This window comes from Dasypus novemcinctus, chromosome 26, assembly GCF_030445035.2.
Source record: "Dasypus novemcinctus isolate mDasNov1 chromosome 26, mDasNov1.1.hap2, whole genome shotgun sequence".
In the NCBI taxonomy this organism is placed as follows: Eukaryota; Metazoa; Chordata; class Mammalia; order Cingulata; family Dasypodidae; genus Dasypus; species Dasypus novemcinctus.
The window spans coordinates 8,775,645-8,796,004 of record NC_080698.1 but is presented as its reverse complement, the minus strand read 5'-3'; the positions used below and the strand labels follow the sequence as shown (position 1 = coordinate 8,796,004).

Sequence of the window (20,360 nt, the reverse complement as noted above, 5' to 3'; positions counted from 1 at the left end):
GGGTTACCTTTTTCTTCGGTCCATTTGTGTGCACGTAGACCAGTTTGTCTTTTGCATGTGCGATGCCGAGGGCTCTTCCAATCACACTGTTGAGAAGGTTTTTGGGCTGTGGGAACTCTTTTAATAGGTCCCTAGAAGCTAAGAAAATAAGAACAAAAGTATTTAAAAATTACCAACTCCATGGGATCTGTATCAGGGCAACCCTGCACTTGACTCTGAGGATGTCGGCTCACGACCCCAGACGCCTGGGTGGCCAACAGCTCCCCCAGCCTGATGTTTGAAGGAAGGGGAAAAGGTGCTAAAAAACAAAACAAAAACCCACCACACACACAGAAATTAGAGACCAAGATAGCACAAGGCCCCTCCTAAAGCAAAAGACACCAAAAAAGGATCAGTAGCACGTAACTAATGATGAGATCCTAAGTCTGAAAACTAGACCCTAACTCTCAACTGTACCTCAACACCATGCAAAAGGTCTTTGCAAGGCAGACTGTGAAAGGCACTGATTAGAGACTTTCCATGGCTGAGACGTGGGCACAGGTTATACCTCCCCTGAGTCCTCGGGAGTCAAGTACAGGCAGGATGCACCAGACACCAAAAGAGGTACCACATCTCTATTACTTGTTCTTTGGATCAACCCCAGAGCACAAAAGATCAAGATGTCTACCTGGAGGCAGCTTGTGCCAAACATGGGGCCTAACCAGGCTATGAAGACGCTTGCCAGGAACAGCTAGAAACAGATGGAAGGGCCAGTCTCCCAATCCACCAGACTGGCTCTTCAAGAGATTCATGGGTCAGAGACCTGTGGAAGCGAGGGGAGGCCTTTTCAGTCTCCCTCCTAGTCTCTGCCATTATGGTCAACGTCAGACCAGCTCCAGAAAGGAACTCTGTGGGCGGTGTGCGTACGCAGCAGGATCACCCAGGGAGCTTTTTCACAGCGCTGGACACACCAATCCCCAAGGGGCACCTGAGAAAGGCAATGATGTTAGGGAATGCACTGCATTTTGAAAAGGCTCCTCTAGTTCTGATGTAACCCCTACTGTCTGGGTTGAGAATCACTGGAGCAAAACACCAAACCAGGAAGAACCAGAGACTGTTTCCCTGGAGCAGACCCTTGTGTCAACTGGCCAGGACAGAGAATCCTGCAGGCCTGTCTCCCTCTAATGACAGTTTGTAAAGCAATTAAGAATCAAGCAGTTAAGAAACAAGAGTATCTCAATGGACTCGGGGGGGGGGGGGGGGGGGGGGGATTCCATAAAGGGACCCACCTTTAAGTAGGCCAATGGACCCAGAGATGGCCAGATGCACAGGGACCCTGTCCAGCTCTACTGGACCGGTGGAGACTGGCTCTTTCTATCCATGAGGGATGCCCTCACCAGTTTCATTCTCTGCACTATTCAGAAGGCACAAAGCTGGAGGCCATCACAGCAGTCGTTCTGTCTCTGAGATCCTAAGATCCTTTCCCACAGGTGAGGACAAACTTACCGTTACATCCGGGGGAGTTCCCCGTTTACCGTTTTCCCCCATTCCCTCGAGGTCGAGCACCTTTCACCTTTTCTTACCAGGCGCAGGCGCTTCAGTCCCAGAACCTCCGCGCCCTTGGGGTCCACTTGGGCCCGAGTCACAGTGAGCTCTACAACAGCCCCGCTACGACACACCCGTGGCTGGCGGCCTCGGCCACCACGGACAGGGGCCCTGGCCCGCCCCCCGCCTCACGCCTCACCGTTCACCATGCCCGCGTCGCCCGCCCCGGCGGGGGCCGCCCCGCTCTCGGCCTCGCCGGGCTCCTCGCCGTGGTCGGGCCGGGGACAGCCTGACGAGAAGCCGCACGAGCGCCCCTGTCGGCCTGCCACATGGGGCCCTAGCGACCGCAGGCGCGAAGAGACGCCGGCGGCCAGCGCCGTGAGCCTCCCGGCGGCCGCCATCACGCTCCCGGCGGCCCGCGCGGCCCGGGCCCGAGCCGGTCGGCAGAGAAGGGCGGGGACCAGCGCGCCCCCTGCCGGCCGGGCGGACCCGGGGCAGGGCGAGGCCGCCCCGGCCCCAGCGCAGCCCGAGAGCCCCCGCGCCCGCGCCCGGCGGGCCCCTGCTGAGCCGCTCCCTCAGCGGAGCCACCCCCGCGGAGCCGCCATCCGGGTCTGAGGCCAGGGAGGGGGCAGGTTTGCTAGGCTTTAGCTCCATGTCGGGCCAAGGAAATGAACTTGAGGGCTCCCTCTGATCCTCCCCACTGCTCATCAATACCTCTCACTACGTAGCGCAAGATACTGCTAACCTGGCCACCCCTCTCTTTGAATGGCTTACAAAGCGAGCCTGGCCAAGAATCTGCAGGGAGCAGGGAAGATGGCTTGGACCTAAGCGGAGTAGATTTAATCCCCAGGGCTGGAGTCAAAGGTGAAAAATACCCGATCTGGGCAGTCACGAGGACCCTGTGCCAAGAACTGAGCTGGTCCAGCAGTGAGAGTCCAAAGCTGCTGTTCCTTACTTGTTTGAAAGCCAGATGGGATTCTGTTTCCAAACTACTATGCCTGGATCTTGGCCAGCCTCCTTCCTCTTCTGCCTCGTAGGACCTTAAGGAACAGGGCTCTGTGTCAGCTGGGAACTAAACTGAACCTGCATGCTGGGGACAGGGACAGTGCAGAGCAAGGGGCCTCAGTGCTCAGTCCCTTGGATGGCAGTACGCTTAGGGGGTACATTGGGAGAGAGGCTTTGTTTGTTTTCCCAATTCTAGATCTGACTCCAGGATCCCCGGGGGAAGTGTTAAAACACAATGCTGGGGCAGCGGATGGAGCTCAAGCGCCTGCTTCCTATGTACGAGGGGCCAGGTTCAATCCCCAATGCCTCCTGAAAAAACAAGCACACTCACACTTGCGGGTATCACTCAGTTTCTTCTGCATTAGGTCTGCAGTGGAGCCCGAGACTGCGTTCCTCGAGTTCCCAGGTGATGCTGAGACTGCTAGTCTGGGTGCCACACTCTAAGAACCACTGGCTTATGGAGAGAACATGAGATTTGCATCCTAATGCTTGGGCTTGGTCCCAACTCCACTACTTAGCTGTGAACTGTGGACAGTTTCAGCAATTGGGAAAATCAGGACAAGTTCGCTCTACTCGTTCTGCGCGGCTGTGGTGCTGCGGATGGAATGGGCATTCTGGACGGCGGCTTTGCGGAGTGCTCTGCAGATGCTGCTGTGAGAGCAGCCCTCTGCGGTCTGAGGGGGTGTGGGGACAGACCTGGAGCAGGGTGCTAAGGCCTGAACTCCAGCTGCCTCCATGCTTTCCTCAGAGAGTTTTGTTTTGTTTTTTCTAAGCCAGGGAATGGGCAAAAGGGAGATGGCCTGGGCAGTAGTTGTCTCACCTCAAAAGAGGGCACCCCCATCTGTATCACACTCCCCTCCCCGGATCATCCATATTGGGATGGCAAGAACCCTTGCAGCAGATGATATGCCAAAGGCTTAGCATATGGCCAGGTGGCACATTAATTTGCCAAGAGCCTCGGCATCCACCCAGCTTCAGGGGTCATTTTCAGGGACTGTTAGCAGTCCAAGTTCCCTCAAAAGGATCCAGGAGCTTCCCAAGCTTGGTAGTGCAGGAGGGGCTGAGGCCAAACCTTGAAAGCACTCGTGTCTGAAAGCTGAAGGAACAGCCTAGACAGAAAGATCCCACCTGGAAAGCAGGGCCGGGGCCCTGCCAGGTGCTCCTGAGGCCCTCGGGGTAGGACTCTGCCCTGACAGCTACTTGGTCAGCACAAGGATGAAAGGAAGTGCGCTCCCCAAAGTGGAGGGGCATACACAAAGCAAGGTGCGCATGTGTTAACTGTTCAAGCTGGTGATAGGAACGTGGACTTCAATATACTATTTTCTCTACTTTTGTAATGAGAAAAGTATGATTTTTTAAAAGGAAAAAAAAAAAATAAAGTGTCAGGTGGTGCCAGCCAACTAGTTATTCTCAGAAGCTCTTTGTCCCCTCTTCCTATTGCATTTACCTTAACTAGCCTTTAAGAGCTGGCATCGCCTGGAGCAAATACTTTACCGCTGCAACCCTCACTGCCAACCATGAAATGAGGATGACTCCTTAGGCCAGCTCCTGGAATCCTTCTGGTTCTGTGATCTTTCCCCACTGGTCTAGAGCACAGTTCAAAAACCATAGCCTGAAGACCAAATGTGGCCCACTGGCTCTTTTTATCAATAAAGCTTTATTGGCACACAGCTATCATCATTCATTTACATGTCATCCACAGTTGCTTTCACATTATAAAGGCAGAGCTGAGTAGTTGCAACAGATACCATATGGCCCACACAACCTAAAATATTCACTACCTGGTTCTGTATAGAAAGTTTGCTGAGCCCTGTTCTAGTTCTAGAGGACCATGAAGAAAGTTAGGGGCTCAGGCACACTCTCCTTGCCTCAGGGTCCTCTGTCAGACACCCTTCCTTTCCTTTCCTTTCCACCAACATTAATTAAGCCTTCTCCTCCACATTCTTTCAGGAGAGAAAACTGACTCCTTTGCCTGTGAAAGGAGAGAAGTTCTGACAAAAGGAAAGCACTCACTGGCTCCAAGATCCTTCCATCTACTTCTGGATCAGGCATGATATCTAATACTAAAATTGCTAAACCGCCACATCTAGCAGCATGGAGTTAAGGTATAAAGGATCTGCTGTATTCATTGGCAGATGATTCAGGATCCTAAAATTCGGAGGCCACAGGAAGAAGCCCATGATAATCCTGGCTTTGTGGCTGACCAGAGACCTTGTGAAGAGAAGGTAGAAGGGACCACTGATACTGAAGAAACCAGGGATCTCGGCCAACATTATGGGAACTTAGCCTAGTTAGATATTTTACAGAGGATAAAAAAGGCAAGAAATGGTCCACTTGATTGGCAAAGAGGAGGGTAAGGGGAGCTACAGGGCAGGGCCAGTATCCTGACCATTGCCACCAGGTCACCCATCCTCACGGCTTCCCCTTCCACATATGAGAAGCCACAAGGTTTGGTGAGGCAAACTGCCACATCAAGAAGAGGGGGCACATCTGTGTAAGGGAATGGACGGGAGAGGCCAGTCCTGGGGCCCCCAGAGGGAGTGTTTCAATGGTGCCTTCTGGTACTCTGTGTCTCAGATCTGCGTGGAGAGGGAAGACTCAGAAGGAGGGGCCTTCATCTAAGCCCCGTTCCCCCTAGAAGGAGGCCTGATAATTCAGAGGCTGGCAGTGGAGTGAGGGGCAGGGTGGGAAGGGTGGTGGCAGTTATTTCCCAATTCTAAATCTGACTGTGATGTGCACGGTGGCGGACACAAGTGACCACCATTTTCTGGGTGCTGTTTTCCTTATTTGAACGCCCAAGAGCCTGTTTCGGCCAAACACCTCCTTCTTAAGAGAAGAGTCATGGGAGCAGATTCTAGGGTATTATATTACAAAACATAGCAGAAAGGCCCAGCGTTGGATGTGGGCTAAGAGGACTGCTGCTTCTGGAAGGAAATAGAGCCAAGAACTCTTTCCAGCTAAGAGAGAGACAGAAGGCAAAAGCTGCACACTCCCCTGGATGCCTCCTGGAGGGCTGTGAGGAGGGACGATCTGTTTCAAGGCATCTGTGCTGCTCCAGGCAGAGGGCAGAGCCCCAGAGGGGACAGCTACCCATCCCCCAGGCTCTGTCCTCCGTGTGTGCTCAAGGAGGCGCTGCCTAGGCGCTTGGTTAACCCAGACTGACGTCTTCAAGCTGAGCCAAAGCACATGTGACACTCTCAGAGCCACTCACCTGACATGTTGGAAATGTTAACGTTCAGCCTTTTCGAGTTACAGGGCATTTTAAGAAAGAAAAAAAAAAGGGCAATCAACTCTTGTTTTGGCAACGGTAGGGGGGGCATCTCTTTAAAACCTCAGTCAAAAAACCAGAGGGGCTGGAGTGCGCGCTTCGCCCTGCAGGCTGAGGCAGGAGGGCAGGAGCGCGGTGCCTGTGGCACCTGTGTGGGACCGTGGCGGCAGTGCACCCCAGAAACAGAGATCCTCCCTTCTCCCCACATCCCTCCTGAGCTCTTGACCTTCAAAGCACTTTACGGATGGGCCCTAAAGTGGACATGCTGCGTTGATTTGAGGCAAAGACTCTACAACCAAAACAGTGCTCTTTCCACTGGACGCGGGGAAGGGGTGCGGGCAGCCACCCAGGGGCAGGGAAGAGCCGCAGGAGGCACGGCAGCTGCCGAGAGCACTGCTCTCAGCAGACCTCGCCAAGGTCTAAGTCAGAGGGAAGGCGGAGATGCTCTTGGCAGACAGCTTCCTGGGTCCCACTGGGACCTGAGGTGAGCTGTCACTTGTCTGGGTAGTTGGACATTCTCCCCAACGAAAAAGAGAACCCACTTTACCCAATGGACCGAGAGGCAGATTTTCATGTCAGTAAAGTGCTTTGAGGTGCTGGGGGGTGGTCATGGGAGGGAAGAGGGAAGCAATATGCCAGGCACCCTGGATTCTCCACGATGGAGGGCACTGGGCCAAGTCAGCGCGCTCTCTCTGGCCCTGCCACAGGCTCTCTTGGCTTTCCCTAAACCACCTGAACCAGGACTGCCCCGGGGCCTCTCCCCGCCGGTGCTGAACACACAGACTGAGCCGTGCAAGGAGGCCCACACAGATGGCAGGGCCTGAGCATGTGCCAAGGGGCGTGAGAGCACCCAGACCTTCCCGAGAGTTCTCTCCCTCAGGCTCCAGAGGCCTCTGCTAATCCCACTTGCCTCCCACTTCCCAGAGGCCCCACGGCCCTGCCCAGGATCCCGTGGCTGCCCACCTCCCCACACAGCCTGGCCCGAGCCAGTGCTGGAGGCCAGGTCCCCCCTTACCTCGAGAGATGCTCCCTCCAGGGGCAGGGGTGACACACATGGGTGGAAGGCGGGGAGGGGGGAGTTTGCACTGACGCTGCCTGTGCTGGGCCCGATCTGGGGAAAGAGAGAAGGCATCAGGGCGACACGTTCTCACCCCTGCTGGTGCCAGACCCCCAGAGCACCCACGAGGAGCTCTGCCAACAGGGCTGCTGGGCAGCCAACAGTGCCACAGGCCCTCAGCACCCACAGCCCGGAGACGCCCTTTCCTCTCAAGAAAGTCCCTGTCTCCTGAGCCACCCTTAGGAGTTGAACACGCATCTGTAACCATCTGGGTACCCCTCTTTAACCGAGGGTTAAGAATTAACAAATAATTATGGGGAAGCAGATTTGGCTCAATGGATAGAGCATCCGCCTACCACATGGGAGGTCCAGGGTTCAAACCCTGGGCCTCCTTGACCCGTGTGGAGCTGGCTCACGCGCAGTGCTGATGCGCACAAGGGGTGCCGTGCCACACAGGGGTGTCCCCTGCGTAGTAGAGCCCCACGCGCAAGGAATGTGCCCCATAAGGAGAGCCGCCCCACACAAAAAAAAGTGCACCCTGCCCAGGAGTGGCACCTCACACACAGAGAGCTGACGCAGCAAGATGACGCAACAAAAAGAGACACAGATTCCTGGTGCCACTGACAAGAATGCAAGCAGACACAGAAGAACACACATGAACGGACACAGAGAGCAGACAACTGGGGCAGGGGGGTGAAGGGGAGAGAAATAAAATAATAAATAAAATGAAGTAAGGCTTCATTTTTAAAAAATAATTATGATTACTAGTTTATAGTATAAAATAGCAAAAGTAAATACCTGAAATCACTGAAACTCACTGTTGGAATGGCAACTCCCCACCCACCTCTGTTTAATGTCCAAATAAAAGCCCTTGTAGCTTTGTTCTCTAGACCCCTACCCCAAACCCTGTGACTGACCCTGGTTTGCTACCTCACCTCCAGTCACCCTGTTCAGCCCCATAATGTTTATTAATGAAGGACCCTGTGTTCAGCGCCACCCCAGTTATTCATTAGCACCCCAAAGTTGTAAAATACTGGAATGTCTACAGATTAGGCTGGCCACTGTGCTCCATTGCTTGTGCAACCAATGAAACTCTTTCTCTTTGAAATCCTGGTGTCTCAGGAATCAGCTCTAAAGACTCATTGGGGGCGGCGGACTTGGCCCAGTGGTTAGGGCGTCCGTCTGCCACACGGGAGGTCCACGGTTCAAACCCCGGGCCTCCTTGACCCATGTGGAGCTGGCCCATGCGCAGCGCTGATGCATGCAAGGAGTGCCATGCCACGCAGGGGTGTCCCCCGCGTAGGGGAGCCCGATGCACAAGGAGTGCACCCCGTAAGGAGTGCACCCCGTAAGGAGAGCCGCCCAGCGCGAAAAGAAGGTGCAGCCTGCCCAGGAATGGTGCTGCACACATAGAGAGCTGACGCGGCAAGATGGCACAACAAAAAGAAACACAGATTCCTGTGCCGCTGACAACAACAGAAGCGGACAAAGAAGAACACGCAGCAAATAGACACCGAGAACAGACAACTGGGGGGCGGGGGAGATATAAATAAATAAAATAAATAAATAAATCTTTAAAAAAAAAAAAACTCATTGGGGGAGTGGACGTAGCTCAGTGGTTGAACTCCTGCTTTCTACATATTAGGTCCTGGGTTCAATCCTCAGGACCTCCTAAACAAACAAACAAACTCACTGGGGAGCAGGTGTAGCTCAGTGGTTGAGCACTTGCTTCCCATGTACAAGGTCCTGGGTTCGATACCCAATACCTCCTAAAAAAAAAGATGCATTGGGAGGAAGGAAGCCGCTTGTGCTCGTACCACCTCGAAAGCCCACGTGGTGAGGCCGAGACAGGACTGCAGAAGGAAGCTGAATGCCAAGGTACCATGGAAACCCAGAGACCCTATGCTTCCCCTCCAGGCAGTGAGCCCTGCGCTGGCCTGCGGCTTTGCCAGGCAGCAGGCCTCAAGGTATTCTGTCCCTAGAGGAACTGGGCGAGAGAGGGACTTGATTTGTCCCGAGATCCAAGACTACACCACACTTACCAGGCTTCTCTCTCTTTCTAAAAGTTAACTTGCCATTCCAAATATTTCTACTCACTTAAGACTAAAGCTATGTATCTGTGGCCTACAAAACACACATTTAAGAAGTTCCAAAAACTGGGTAGACATGAACTAAAAATAAGACCCTCGCTGAGTCTCTTCCATGGGAGGTGGAAATGGATGGGTAAGGGTGCCTTCAGGCCTTTCAAATCACCTAAGTGGCAACAATGCCAGAGAAAAGGTACATGAGCTCTTGGCCCCACTGGTTTCTGTGCAATGAACAGAGCAGAAGAGGAGCAAGGAGGGACAGTTACATACTTAAGAAACAAGAATGCCCAGCTCTGCAATGCACATTAGCTCATAAGCAATTGACAGATAGAGGTACGGTATCAGTAAAACATAGAAGAACACTTGGTTCGGATGAGATTTTTCTAAGTTAAAGGGAGTTTAAAAAGCAGGAGTAGAGGGAAGCGGATGTGGCTTAACTGACAGAGTGTCTGCCTACCATATATGAGGTCCAGGGTTCGATCCCAGGGCCTCCTGACCCATGTGGTGAGGTGGCCCAGGCTTAGTGCTGCCGTGCACAAGGAGTGTCATGCCACTAGGGGAGCCCCATGCACAAGGAGCGTACCCTGCAAGGAGAGCTGCCCTGCGCAAAAAAAGTGCAGCCCACCCAGAACTGGCGCCGCACACACAGAGAGCTGACACAGGAGATGACGGAACAAAAAAGAGACACAGATTCCCAGTGCCGCCGAGAATGTAAGCAGACACAAAGGACACAAGATAGCTGACAACAGGGAGGGGGGAAATAAATAAAATAAATCTTAAAAAAAAAAAGCAGGAGAATTATAACCTTTAGCAGCAAAACTAAAAGCCCTTTCAGCTATTTTTTGTTGTTGCGTCATCTTGTTGTGTCAGCTCTCCGTGTGGGTGGTGTCATTCTTAGGCAGGCTGCACTTTTTTTCATGCTGGGCAGCTCTCCTTATAGGGCACACTCCTTGCGTGTGGGGCTCCCCTATGCGGGGGACACCCCTGCATGGCATAGCACTCCTTGCGCACATCAGCACTGCGTGTGGGCCAGCTCCACATGGGTCAAGGAGGCCTGGGGTTTGAACCGCGGACCTCCTATGTGGTAGGCGGACGCCCTAACCACTGGGCTAAGTCTGCTTCCCAGCTATATTTTAAATATAAACAAAAATAAGTGCCTCTGGAGACTCAAGATGGAGTTCTATAGGTGTTCACTGCCCAATTTTTCCACATTTCAGTACTTTGGAAAATTTTCATAATAAAATGTTGAGGGAGAGCAAATCCCTGTGCTCAGGGCTCCCTCCCCACCTCCCCATCCTCCCAGCTGTACATCCTCCTTAACTGCAGCCCCACTGCTCAGAGCCCACTGCTAGCTATCCCACCTCAGCAACTGTCAGCTCTGTTCTCATTAGAGCGCCCTCTGTACATACTGAAGCACCCCACTGAGCTGCTGCCTACTGGTCCAAAGCCCCTTCCCAGTTACTGCTCTGGTCATGCCCTGGTCCTAAAGCTGCAGTTGCACAGTGTCAGCTCAATTTTTCCCATAGGCCCTCTTATGATATTACAGGTATGTGATTTTTGCAGGAAAGTGTTATAGCAGAAATGCCTGCAGGGTCTTATGGAACAAAGTGTTTAGATCAAGCATTATATTGGTACTAATTCCAAGCTCAGGTTGCCTTGAAGCTAAGGTTGGAAATGACCAGCCAACCTCTGTGTTCCTGTTTGAGAGGGATCCTCATATTCACGGATGCTAGATTGAGAAAAAAATAACTGACTTGGCAATTCCTTATTATCTTATTAAGCATTTTCAGCAGCTGAGGGAAACTTGTTACTATCCCACAACATCACTGAGTCCTCTTCTGACCATGGAGGAGGAAAAATGCACATACTTGCTACTGATCCAGTGTTTTCCAAAACTCTTGGCTGAGTGTAAAAGATGCAGCTTGCTCTTTGTGGACTGATTCTCATGTTATTACAACTTAGAGACCAGAAATCTGTTGTAAGATGCTGAGGGTCTATAACAGGCTATCTATCAGGGCTGCAAGCATTCTACTTGGGAGATGCTGACAGCTCTTTCGAATTACATAATTGGATCCATTGGGCCACCATCCAAAATATTGGATAGAATTGCTACAGCCATTACCATCAGAATTATCAAATGGTCCATCCCATCGAGACTGTAAGCTCCTGAGTACAGGAAGTATCCTTTACATGCAGCTCTCTCTGCCCTAGTGTGTTGTACACAGCAGGTGCTTAATCATGCAGGCTCAAAGCACACTGCCTGCTGAGGCCCAGCCACCATTCTCCAGCAGAACATCAGCTACAGGATTGCCACCCGAATGGGTCAGCCCACTCATATTTATCAAGGCCTGCCCCACCCAAGACCAGAGGCTGAGCACGGACCACCAGCCAGGTGCTTCTCCTGCGTCACCTCCAGCCTTCACTCTACCCCTGAAGATAGGGGCTGGGACACAGGAGCAGGCAGGTTAATACCTTGCGAGTGTCTGCGGGGACCAGAGGGGAACCCCAGCCAGTCTGACTCAGGAGCCCCAAGCTTTACCCCATGTTACATTTCCTTTCACGATTCATGACACCTGAGGGGGCTTATACTCACGTAAAAAGGACACTCCACAAGAGATAAAGAACTGTTCCTTACAACAATAAAATGTCATAGGGCCGCATGACCAATTGCCAAGGTCATGAAGCAGCCCACAAGCGCTACCAGCTTTCAGAAGTTACGACATGGCATTTCGCCTTATAGTCAGGAAACCATGAGAAGACAGGTTTGTTTGAAGAAAAATATTCAAGGTGGTGACTCTCCGATTAATGGTAAAACCCCTGAAACCTTCAAGTATAAAATGGTTAGTTATTATTAAGAATACGCTTATCTGTGCACAGAGCAAGACCCCAAATCACACTGTATTATGTCCTGAAGCTACTTAGCAATAACATGGATTGTGTGTTAGGTGCCAGGCCCTGTTCTAAGCTCTTTATGGGAATGAACCCATTTGGTCCTTGGAACAATCCTATGCTCTGGCCCACTTACATCAGGAGGAAATAGAGGCACAGAGAGGCTTGTTGCCTGCCCAACGCTCCCGAGCTGGGAAGGGCAGAGCTACAGTGTGAACCGGGCACCTGGCTCTGGAGCCTCCACCTGCTGAGCCTGGCCTGCCTCCCGCTGCACTGAGGAAATCCTATAGACCCTAAAGCTCCAGCCTGCAAAATAAATCCCAAATGCTATAAGGGAATTTTTCCCAGATGCTCTCACCTCAACCATCTCCCTATCATACCAGAGAGTTAAATAATGTAGGAAAAAAGAGGACCGTGGTTTTACTGGGCTCTCCGTCTCTTTAAATGGTCAGTGCTGTTAACGAAGAGATACTCCCTGGCCGTAAGAAAACATTTCCTCACCTTTTACAAGTAGGTGAACATCAACTGAATCAGTGACACTTAATTTTCAGCTCAAAATGTCCTGTCCAGACTAATCTCAAGCTCAATTCTTCCCTTCTCAGACAGTTAACCAACAAAAGCAATAATAGAGATTTTTACGTAATACAAAAACAGATGAAGGGTTGAAGAAAACAAGGACACGAGAAGCAGCTGCTCTGAGCCCTGGTACGTCCAACCCTCCCTCTGGCCCCAGTCAGCAGGTCACTGAGCACCACCTGCCCAGGGTTTCCCAGGCCTCCAGGAACATAACTCGGAGAGGAGACACCAGTAGGAAGACGTCTTTAACGAGCAGGTGTGGAAGGCCCTGGCAGAGAGCACACGGGAGCCCAGGGCCTGCATCAGCACAGCCTCACTGCAGGGGAAGAGCCGCTCCCATCCTAGACACTCCCCCTGGGCCCTGGGCCCTGAAGCCCTAACCAGCTACATCACTGCCTACAAGCAGCCTTTGAACCCCGCCTGCTATGCCAGCCACAGTTTAACTCTGCAGTGCTTATGTTACCTCCTGCCTCATCTGCTGGAGAGCACTAATTTCAAGACCTCAATGTCACTTTGCCATAGTTTCTATGACTAGTAACAGAACAATTACTCAATCTACTTCTACCAGCATTTACTGAGGCCTACCCATGAGCAAAATGCTGTGCCAGGTCCTGTGGGTGATAACAGATGAGCACAACAAGTCTGGCTGCAGACAGCATCCAATCTGGGAATGTAATGATTGATTTGGAATAGACTAACAATAAGAAATTGCAGATATAATGCTGTGGAAAGTTGGAGAGAGGAGCAATGACACTTGGCTGATAGACTCATGGATGGTTCACGCAGGAGACCTTGTGAAACGCTGGTCTAGAAGAATAGGCAGGATTTCAATAAGCAGCAAATGTGTGGGAGAGGAGGGGAGGGCAAATGTGTGTGGAGGTCTGGGCAGGGCTGGTGCGGGGTTATAAGCACCATGCATGCAAGAGGAAGGCTGGCAGGGGGAAGGGGGAGAGTAGGAAAGGACTTTGGAAAGTTACCCAAAGAAGGGATCCAAGGACTCCACACAAGTTGAGGGATTTTTCACAGCCTTCACAGCTGCCTCACATTGGGAGGAGGGGAGAGAGGTCACAAGCAGTTACAGCCTTACCTTTTCTGAATGAGTCCAGGCTGAACATTTCTGGCCAGGAGGGAAAGCTGGAATCCTGAAAAGGAAGGCCAACAGGCAGTGGTTAATATCCTTGGTCCAGAAACCCACAGAGAAGTCTTCAATAACACAGAAGCACTGTCCAGAAGATGAGAAAAATGAAGCTCTTCACTAAGGAGCCCCAACTGCTGTTCCCCATTGTTAAGGACGGGAGGGCCAGCTCCACTCTCCAGTAATTACATGTCTTTGTTTCTTTCTAACTCTGTGATGAAAGTGAGAGCCACTGAGTGTATACTTTGGACGGATGGTACGAGGCATGGGACTGTGCGACACAGTGAACCATGTGGTAGAAGAGGGACTGTGGTAAACAAGACAAATAATGAGAGCGTTCTCTCATGAACTATATCACGCATGTACAATACTAATACATGGTGGTAATAATAAGAGTGTATGGAAAAAACATACCAAATGTAAGCTATGGGCCATAGTTAGTGATAATAGTCTGATGATGTTCTTTCATAACCCATAACAAATATTTCACAACAATGTAAGGTATTGGTGAGGGGTGATATACAGGAATTCTGCAGTGTGCATGATTGTTTTGTAACCTCACGACTTTTCTAATAAATAAATAAATAAATAAATAAAAATAAAAATTTAAGAGCTTTCTTCTTTTCTCTGTCCTAAAACTCTCTAAACCCTGTTAAATGGAAGGGACACATGTCAATATGAGAGACATATGATTTCCACCTCATCACAATATGGGCAGATTTCCCTGGGACTTGCAGGAAGAAAAGAAATTCTACATGGACTCCTCTCATGTGATAAACAGGAACTGCAACCATGACAGCCTTATGGACAAGCTGGCCTATGGGCCTTCAAAAAACCTAGTCGAGCCTCTAAAATGGGATCTGACTGACAGTATCAAAGAGTAACTGTACATTTATGCAGAATAAAAAGCTTTCAAGGCAGAGTCTCTAAGAAATAACAGATAATATCAAGCGAAAGCACTAGTGTTTGCCAAAATTTTGGTGCCTTTGCTCATTAGTACATCTAACTGAGGAACACACCTAGAGAGTAAAAAATAAGAACATAAACAAACAAACAGAAAACAAGTAACATCTCTGGTTTAGTGATTTCATTTTTAAAAACACCCAAACTCAGATTTATATATGTTTGTAATAATGGAATGCTCCTGGGTTAGGTACAGTAACCTTATATGGCCTTAGTCTAAAACCATCTGTACAATGTTTTAGCAAATCAGGGTAATGCCCAACACTACTGGGTGTCTACTGGGGCCTGTGCTCCTGCTCTTGGCTGCTGTTCCCTCTCATTTTAAAATCATGGGGAGGTGGGGGTGGAGGGCTGACCTGGGGCCGAATCTTTCAGGTCCATAGCAGGTCTGCCCTGATGGCCTCCTCTCCCCCAGGGATGCCGGAAATTTCAGCCGATTGGATATGGTAGCTCAGAGAGAAAACTTTAATACAATATCAACAGTGATACAATTTACTTTAGAAAGTTACATTCTATAGACTCCCTCTATCCAAAGGAAAAGGAAAAGGGTATAATTTGCAATTCTACTTTTTAGAACATCTTAAGTGATCATTGTTTAAGAAATAATATTTTCTTGCTAAGAAATTTTAAGTTAATATGCTTGCAGACAGGCTCTTGGTTTGCTTTCAAAATGTCTTTGATTCTTTCCATGCCATGTAAGGCTCATATGCCACTATCTTTTTCTGTACTGGTCTGAAAAAATATCTTATGAGATTCAAGGTAGGCTCTCTTAGAGATATTTTTCAGGTTCCAGGACACTTCATAGAGATCCAAAAGAAAGTTGTCTTCCTTTTAATACTATAACATGTTAAAAACCTTTGTGGTACACATTTTCTCTTGAATAATTTAGAGATAAGTAAAATTTTATTATGTCAAGATTTCGTGCACAATGTAACACCACTTAACTGCAGGTAGAGTTGCTATTGGATGATTCCAGGACAGAGAGATTCCACAAGGACCAATTAAAAAGGACACCCCTCTTCCAAGTCAGCCACAAACAGTCTTAATACACATCCCTTCCCTTACAGATTGGCTGAGCACTAGACCCACCAATGCTTGGTGTGCGTGGCTACATCAACTTACCTTACAAGAGCAGTGACAATCTCAGATTTTGTAGGCTTTTAACTGGAGCTGAATTCTCTCCTTGCTATTCCTCATCACGAGGCTGGGCCTCCTCCTGGGAAGTACAACGCGGGTCACTAAAACAGTGGCCCCCTCAGGGAAGAAGGTTGCTCCAATCATTGAAATTCATTTACTAATTCTAACAACAAGGACAAGGTTCGTTAGTGGCATGAAACGCACACACTGGGCTCAGTGGCCTCCCTTTGGGACCTGCCATGACCCACTCTAGACCCAACAAATTGTGAGCTGTCCTACACCAGCACCTGTAAGATACCAAGAGAGAGATGTCACAGTAAAGGCTTGTTGACCTGAAAAGCATTCTCTCCAAACCCAGAGCAGAAACTGCTTCCCTTTTGAGTGCTAATCCCGTAATCTCTATTACGTGAACTTATCCAATGTAGATAATGAAACTCTGATGCTGTTCTGGATTGGGAAAATAAGAACTAAATGTTAATAGCATTTTTACTGTTTGCAAAGTACTTCCATAGACTTTATTTCATTTATTCCATGCAACTATCCAGTGAGATAGGAATTATCTTTCCAAAATGAGGAATCTGAGGCCCATAAGGTTATAGAACTTGCCCAAGATCCCATCCCTGGCACAAGGCAGAATGGAAATCTGCATTTAGATATTCTGACTCCAAAGCTTTCTGTGCTTATTGTACACTGCTTTTCTCATTTCCCTATCAGGCTGTAGCCTAAATGTTCCATAGCTCATTCCCTGAAATAATATTTTATAATGACATCTTCAATGGGTTGAAAGGGGTGAGATGGACCACTGTCACATAAATGGAAACGCATGGACGGTAAATATCTTTGGGGGATAAAAGGACAACTTGCACAGGTAGAAAATACTGAGAAGGATGTATTTTCTGCACATTAAACATCTACACAAATAAAAAGCACTATCATTAAATCTTAATTTAATATATCATGAAAAAAGCCCTCCCTCCTGGAAATTCCAAGATGCTTGGAGATTTAAGTGTGAAGTACATTACAAGAGGTGGTCAAGACCCACAATGACAGTGGGGTCACTGCTTTCCAAGAAACTGCAAAGGAAACCAGCAGGCAACGAATCATCTCGCCCAGGCCACTAAACTGGTTGAGAGCCTGCACCAGCCCTGTGGATTGGGGTTGCAAAGTAGGGTAGCCTCTGTCTTACAAAATCGCAATTAAGGTGACCAATGTTGCTACAAGAGGATCAGCTACATGGCCTGCTGACGCCATACTCCTGGCTTGAGGGTTCTGAGGACCCCTGGGACTCCAGTTCACTGCAAACAAAGGACCCAACATGCATTAGGTCTTCCCCTGCGACACGGGGCAAGCTACCACCAGCAAACAAAGAACGCCTCATCCCTCGCATCCCCCAGTCACACGGTCGGTGCAAAAGGGGGAAAGCCAGGGGGGCGCCACAATGCACCAGGCCTCCCTCTGGAGGAACCGCCAGGAGGCACCGGGAGGCAGACAAAGGTCCCGGGGCACTCTGGGGGCTTCCGCCAGGCCCTGCCTAGGGGAGACGGAGCATCCCCTGAGGCGAGGGCGCCGTTGCGCCAATGAAGCGGCCTCTCCCGCGGTCCCCGCGGAGCCCCGGGCTACGAGGCCCGCCCCGGCGGACCGGCCTGGCCCCCGCCCCCGCCCGGCTCCATGGCAACGGCAGGCCGAGGCCTGGCTGCCCACAGCTCGGCCAGGCCGGCTTCCCGGGCAGGCCTAGGATGCCCGGCCTGCTCCTCGGGCCCGCCCGCGTCTCCGCCCCACTCTCCACCGGGCAGGCAGCCGGACCCGGGCCCCTCCTCGCGCCGACCACCCCCGGCCGCGGCAGGCTCCTCAAAGGGCCACGAAAGGGAAGAATAAAAAGCCCAATTCACCTGTTGTTACAGATGTGAAACAAGCCTCGGTGCACCGCGCATGAGCCGCGGCCCCCCCACCGCGGCGGGACTACAACTCCCACCAGCCGCGGCGCGGCCCCTTCCGGGGCCCGCGGCGGAAGTCCCGCCTCCCGCCTCGGGCGCGGGCCTCGGCGGCTCTGGAGCCGGCCCATCCCTGGGACTGCGGGCCCCAGGAGCGGCGAGGGGGCTGCCTCCGCGCTCCTGGGGCGGGCGGGCGCGCGCTCGGCCTAGGGTCGCGGGGGCAGCGGCCCCGGAGGCGGAGGGGGTGGCCGGGGCGGGCTGCCCTCGGCCGCCGCTCGCCGCGTTGCGGCATCGCGCGGTGTAGGCCGGGAGGGCCCTCGGGTCCTCTGCGCGCCGGGTGCCTGTGAGTAAACACGCGGGAAGGGCATCCAGCCGCGGGATTCCGCCCGCCCGCCCGCCACCGCTCGCTGCCACTTCTCCGCCTCCCCCTTGGTCTTCGTTTTTCTCGGGGAGGGGAGATTTCTTGCCCCACCAGGTTGTCGAGAGGGTAAAATCAACGGGTTGGCGCGTTCTGTGGCCCTCGGTGGTTGCGGGGAGGCTGCGGGTCTGAGTGTCGGCCTGGTCTGGAGGTCCCGCCCCCGGCTCCAGCAGCTCTTGGAGCGCAAGGGACTTGGCCCAGTTCTGTGCTGCAGTCCACTAGGTGAGGCTGCTGTGTAGGTGCAGGGGGATCCCGGTGGAACTTCAGAAGGAGAGAACTCAGCGGATAGCCCTGGGGATTTCAGAGCTGGGAAGACCTAGAATATGCTTTAAGATGCGACCTTTCAGCTAAGGGAAATATAAAGAATTAGTGCTATACTCCATCAATTTTGTGTTCAGGCAATTAAATCCAACAAGTATATGTTTTTCTCTATATTTTGGACAGGAGGCTAAGGAGGGTGGAACACAGAAATCCATTCATTCAAATAATCTCTAATCTGGGCAAGGCGTGTGCTTTGTTGTGTGGGGAATATACAGAGCCAATGCAGAGATACTTGAATTGCTAAGTAGGCATGAAAGATACCAAGACCCTGCCCTAAGGGGCTGAGAACCTAGTGAAGAAGATGACTGCGTGGTGTGAAGCAAATAGAAAGTGATAAATGCTGGGAGGAGGTGTAAAGTGCCTCAGGAGTTGGGAAAGTCAGAACTTCCAACTTAAGGAAGCACACATTCATGCACTATTGGAGAGACTATAAACTGGAAGTTTCTTTTTCAGAGGGTAGATGGTGGTGTCTATCCTATTTAACGTTCATATACTTGCTTCAGTTTCCTCATTGCTAAGGCAAATACCTTCAGTGGTTAAGAAAAGCAAGTGCTAGATCCGAAAAGTTTATGATCCCCGTAATAGGGCTCTCAAGGGAAACAGAACCAACTGGACATATATATGTGTGTGTTATGTAAATATGAGACTTTTTAATAGGAATTGGCTCTTGCAACTTTGGGGATGGGCAAGTCCAAATTCTGTAGGGCAGGCCACAATGAATTACCCAAGAGAAGCTGGCTGACTGAAGTGGAAATGCAAATTCTCCCTTCTGACTGCTGAAATCCCTACTTATTTTAAGGCTGGCCACTGGAGATCCTTCAGACTTAGCTTGTCACAGGGAAAGGCATGTGGCAGCATCTCTTGGTCTCTCCCTTCTCTTTTGGGTTCCATTGATGTCCAGCTTCTGGTTTTTTCTCTCTCTGTCTGAATTTCATTCTGCTTATAAAGAACTCCAGTAATAGGATTAAGGCCCCTCCTGAAAGAGGTGAGTCACATGTTAACTGAAGAAGCCTCATCAAAAGGTCCTACTTACAATAGGTTCACACCAATGGAATGGATTGGTTTCAAGAACAGGTTTTTCTGGGGGTACATTCAACTTCAAACCATTACATCCCACCCTCTGAACCTCAAAAAAGACATGTTCTTTCTATATGCATAATACGTTATTCCATCACAATATCCCAAAAGCCATAAGCCCTTCCAGAAACAATACTTAGTACAGAGTCTCATCAAACTCTGTTATGGGTGTGTTCTGTCCTGGGTCACAATTCCCCTCTATCAGTGGACCTATGAAATCTAGAAAACAAGTTGTTTTCAGTATACAGTGGAGGTACAGGCATAGGCTAAACATCAGCATTCCCCTTCTAGAGGGGAAAAATAGAAAGAAATCAGGGGGACGCGGATTTGGCTCAACTGATAGAGCATCTGCCTACCACATGGGAGGTCCAGGGTTCAAACCCAAGGCCTCCTGACCTGTGTGGTGAGCTGACCTACGTGCAGTGCAGATAAGCGCAAGGAGTGCTGTGCCATGCAGGAGTGTCCCCCGCATAGGGGAGAGCCCCATGTGCAAGGAGTGCGCCCCATAAGGAGAGCCGCCCTCCGTGAAAAAAGCACAACCTGCCCAAGAGTAGCGCCGAACACATGGAGAGCTGATGCAGCAAGATGACACAGCAAAAAGAGACAGATTCCCGGTGCTGCTGACAAGACTACAAGCAGACACAGAAGAACACAGAGCAAATAGACGAAGAGAGCAGACAACAGGGTGGGGTGGGTGAAGGAGAGAGAAATAAATTTAAAAGCAAATTAATTGCTTTAAAAAAAGGAAATCAGGAGTGACAGGTCCCAAACAATTCTGAAACCCAGTAGGGCAAACTCCCATTAGAATTTTTTTTTAGGAGGTACCGAGGATTGAACCCAGGACCTGGTACAGGGGAAGCAGATGCTCAACAACTGAGCTACATTTGCCCCTCAGTGGGAGTCTTGGGGTTTTTTTTGTTTGTTTGTTTGTTTGTTTTTAGGAGGTACTGGGGATTGAACCTGGGACCTTGT

The 20,360-nt window shown here is 50.7% G+C and overlaps 1 protein-coding gene across 17 annotated transcripts in view; it reads right to left on the bottom strand.

Moving 5' to 3' along the window:
* DHX30 (DExH-box helicase 30) overlaps nt 1-17,740 on the bottom strand; it is a 28,414-nt gene extending 10,674 nt beyond the window's left edge. For 2 of the 17 annotated variants that reach the window (XM_058288409.1, XM_058288414.1), the window contains exons 1-7: nt 17,531-17,644; nt 15,627-15,720; nt 14,861-14,967; nt 13,494-13,548; nt 6,813-6,908; nt 5,741-5,769; nt 8-138 (exon numbers count right to left, since the gene is read on the bottom strand). In XM_058288409.1, the coding sequence (XP_058144392.1) occupies nt 8-138; nt 5,741-5,769; nt 6,813-6,908; nt 13,494-13,548; nt 14,861-14,885 (336 nt within the window). In that variant the 5' untranslated portion in view covers nt 14,886-14,967; nt 15,627-15,720; nt 17,531-17,644. Of the gene's footprint in view, nt 1-7; nt 139-667; nt 968-1,723; nt 1,963-5,740; nt 5,770-6,812; nt 6,909-13,493; nt 13,549-14,860; nt 14,968-15,626; nt 15,721-16,827; nt 17,236-17,444; nt 17,511-17,530 lie in introns of those variants that run through there. The other 15 variants (XM_071212031.1, XM_071212037.1, XM_058288411.1 and 12 more) reach the window with 13 other exon arrangements.
* Nucleotides 17,741-20,360: the final 2,620 nt, after the last annotated feature.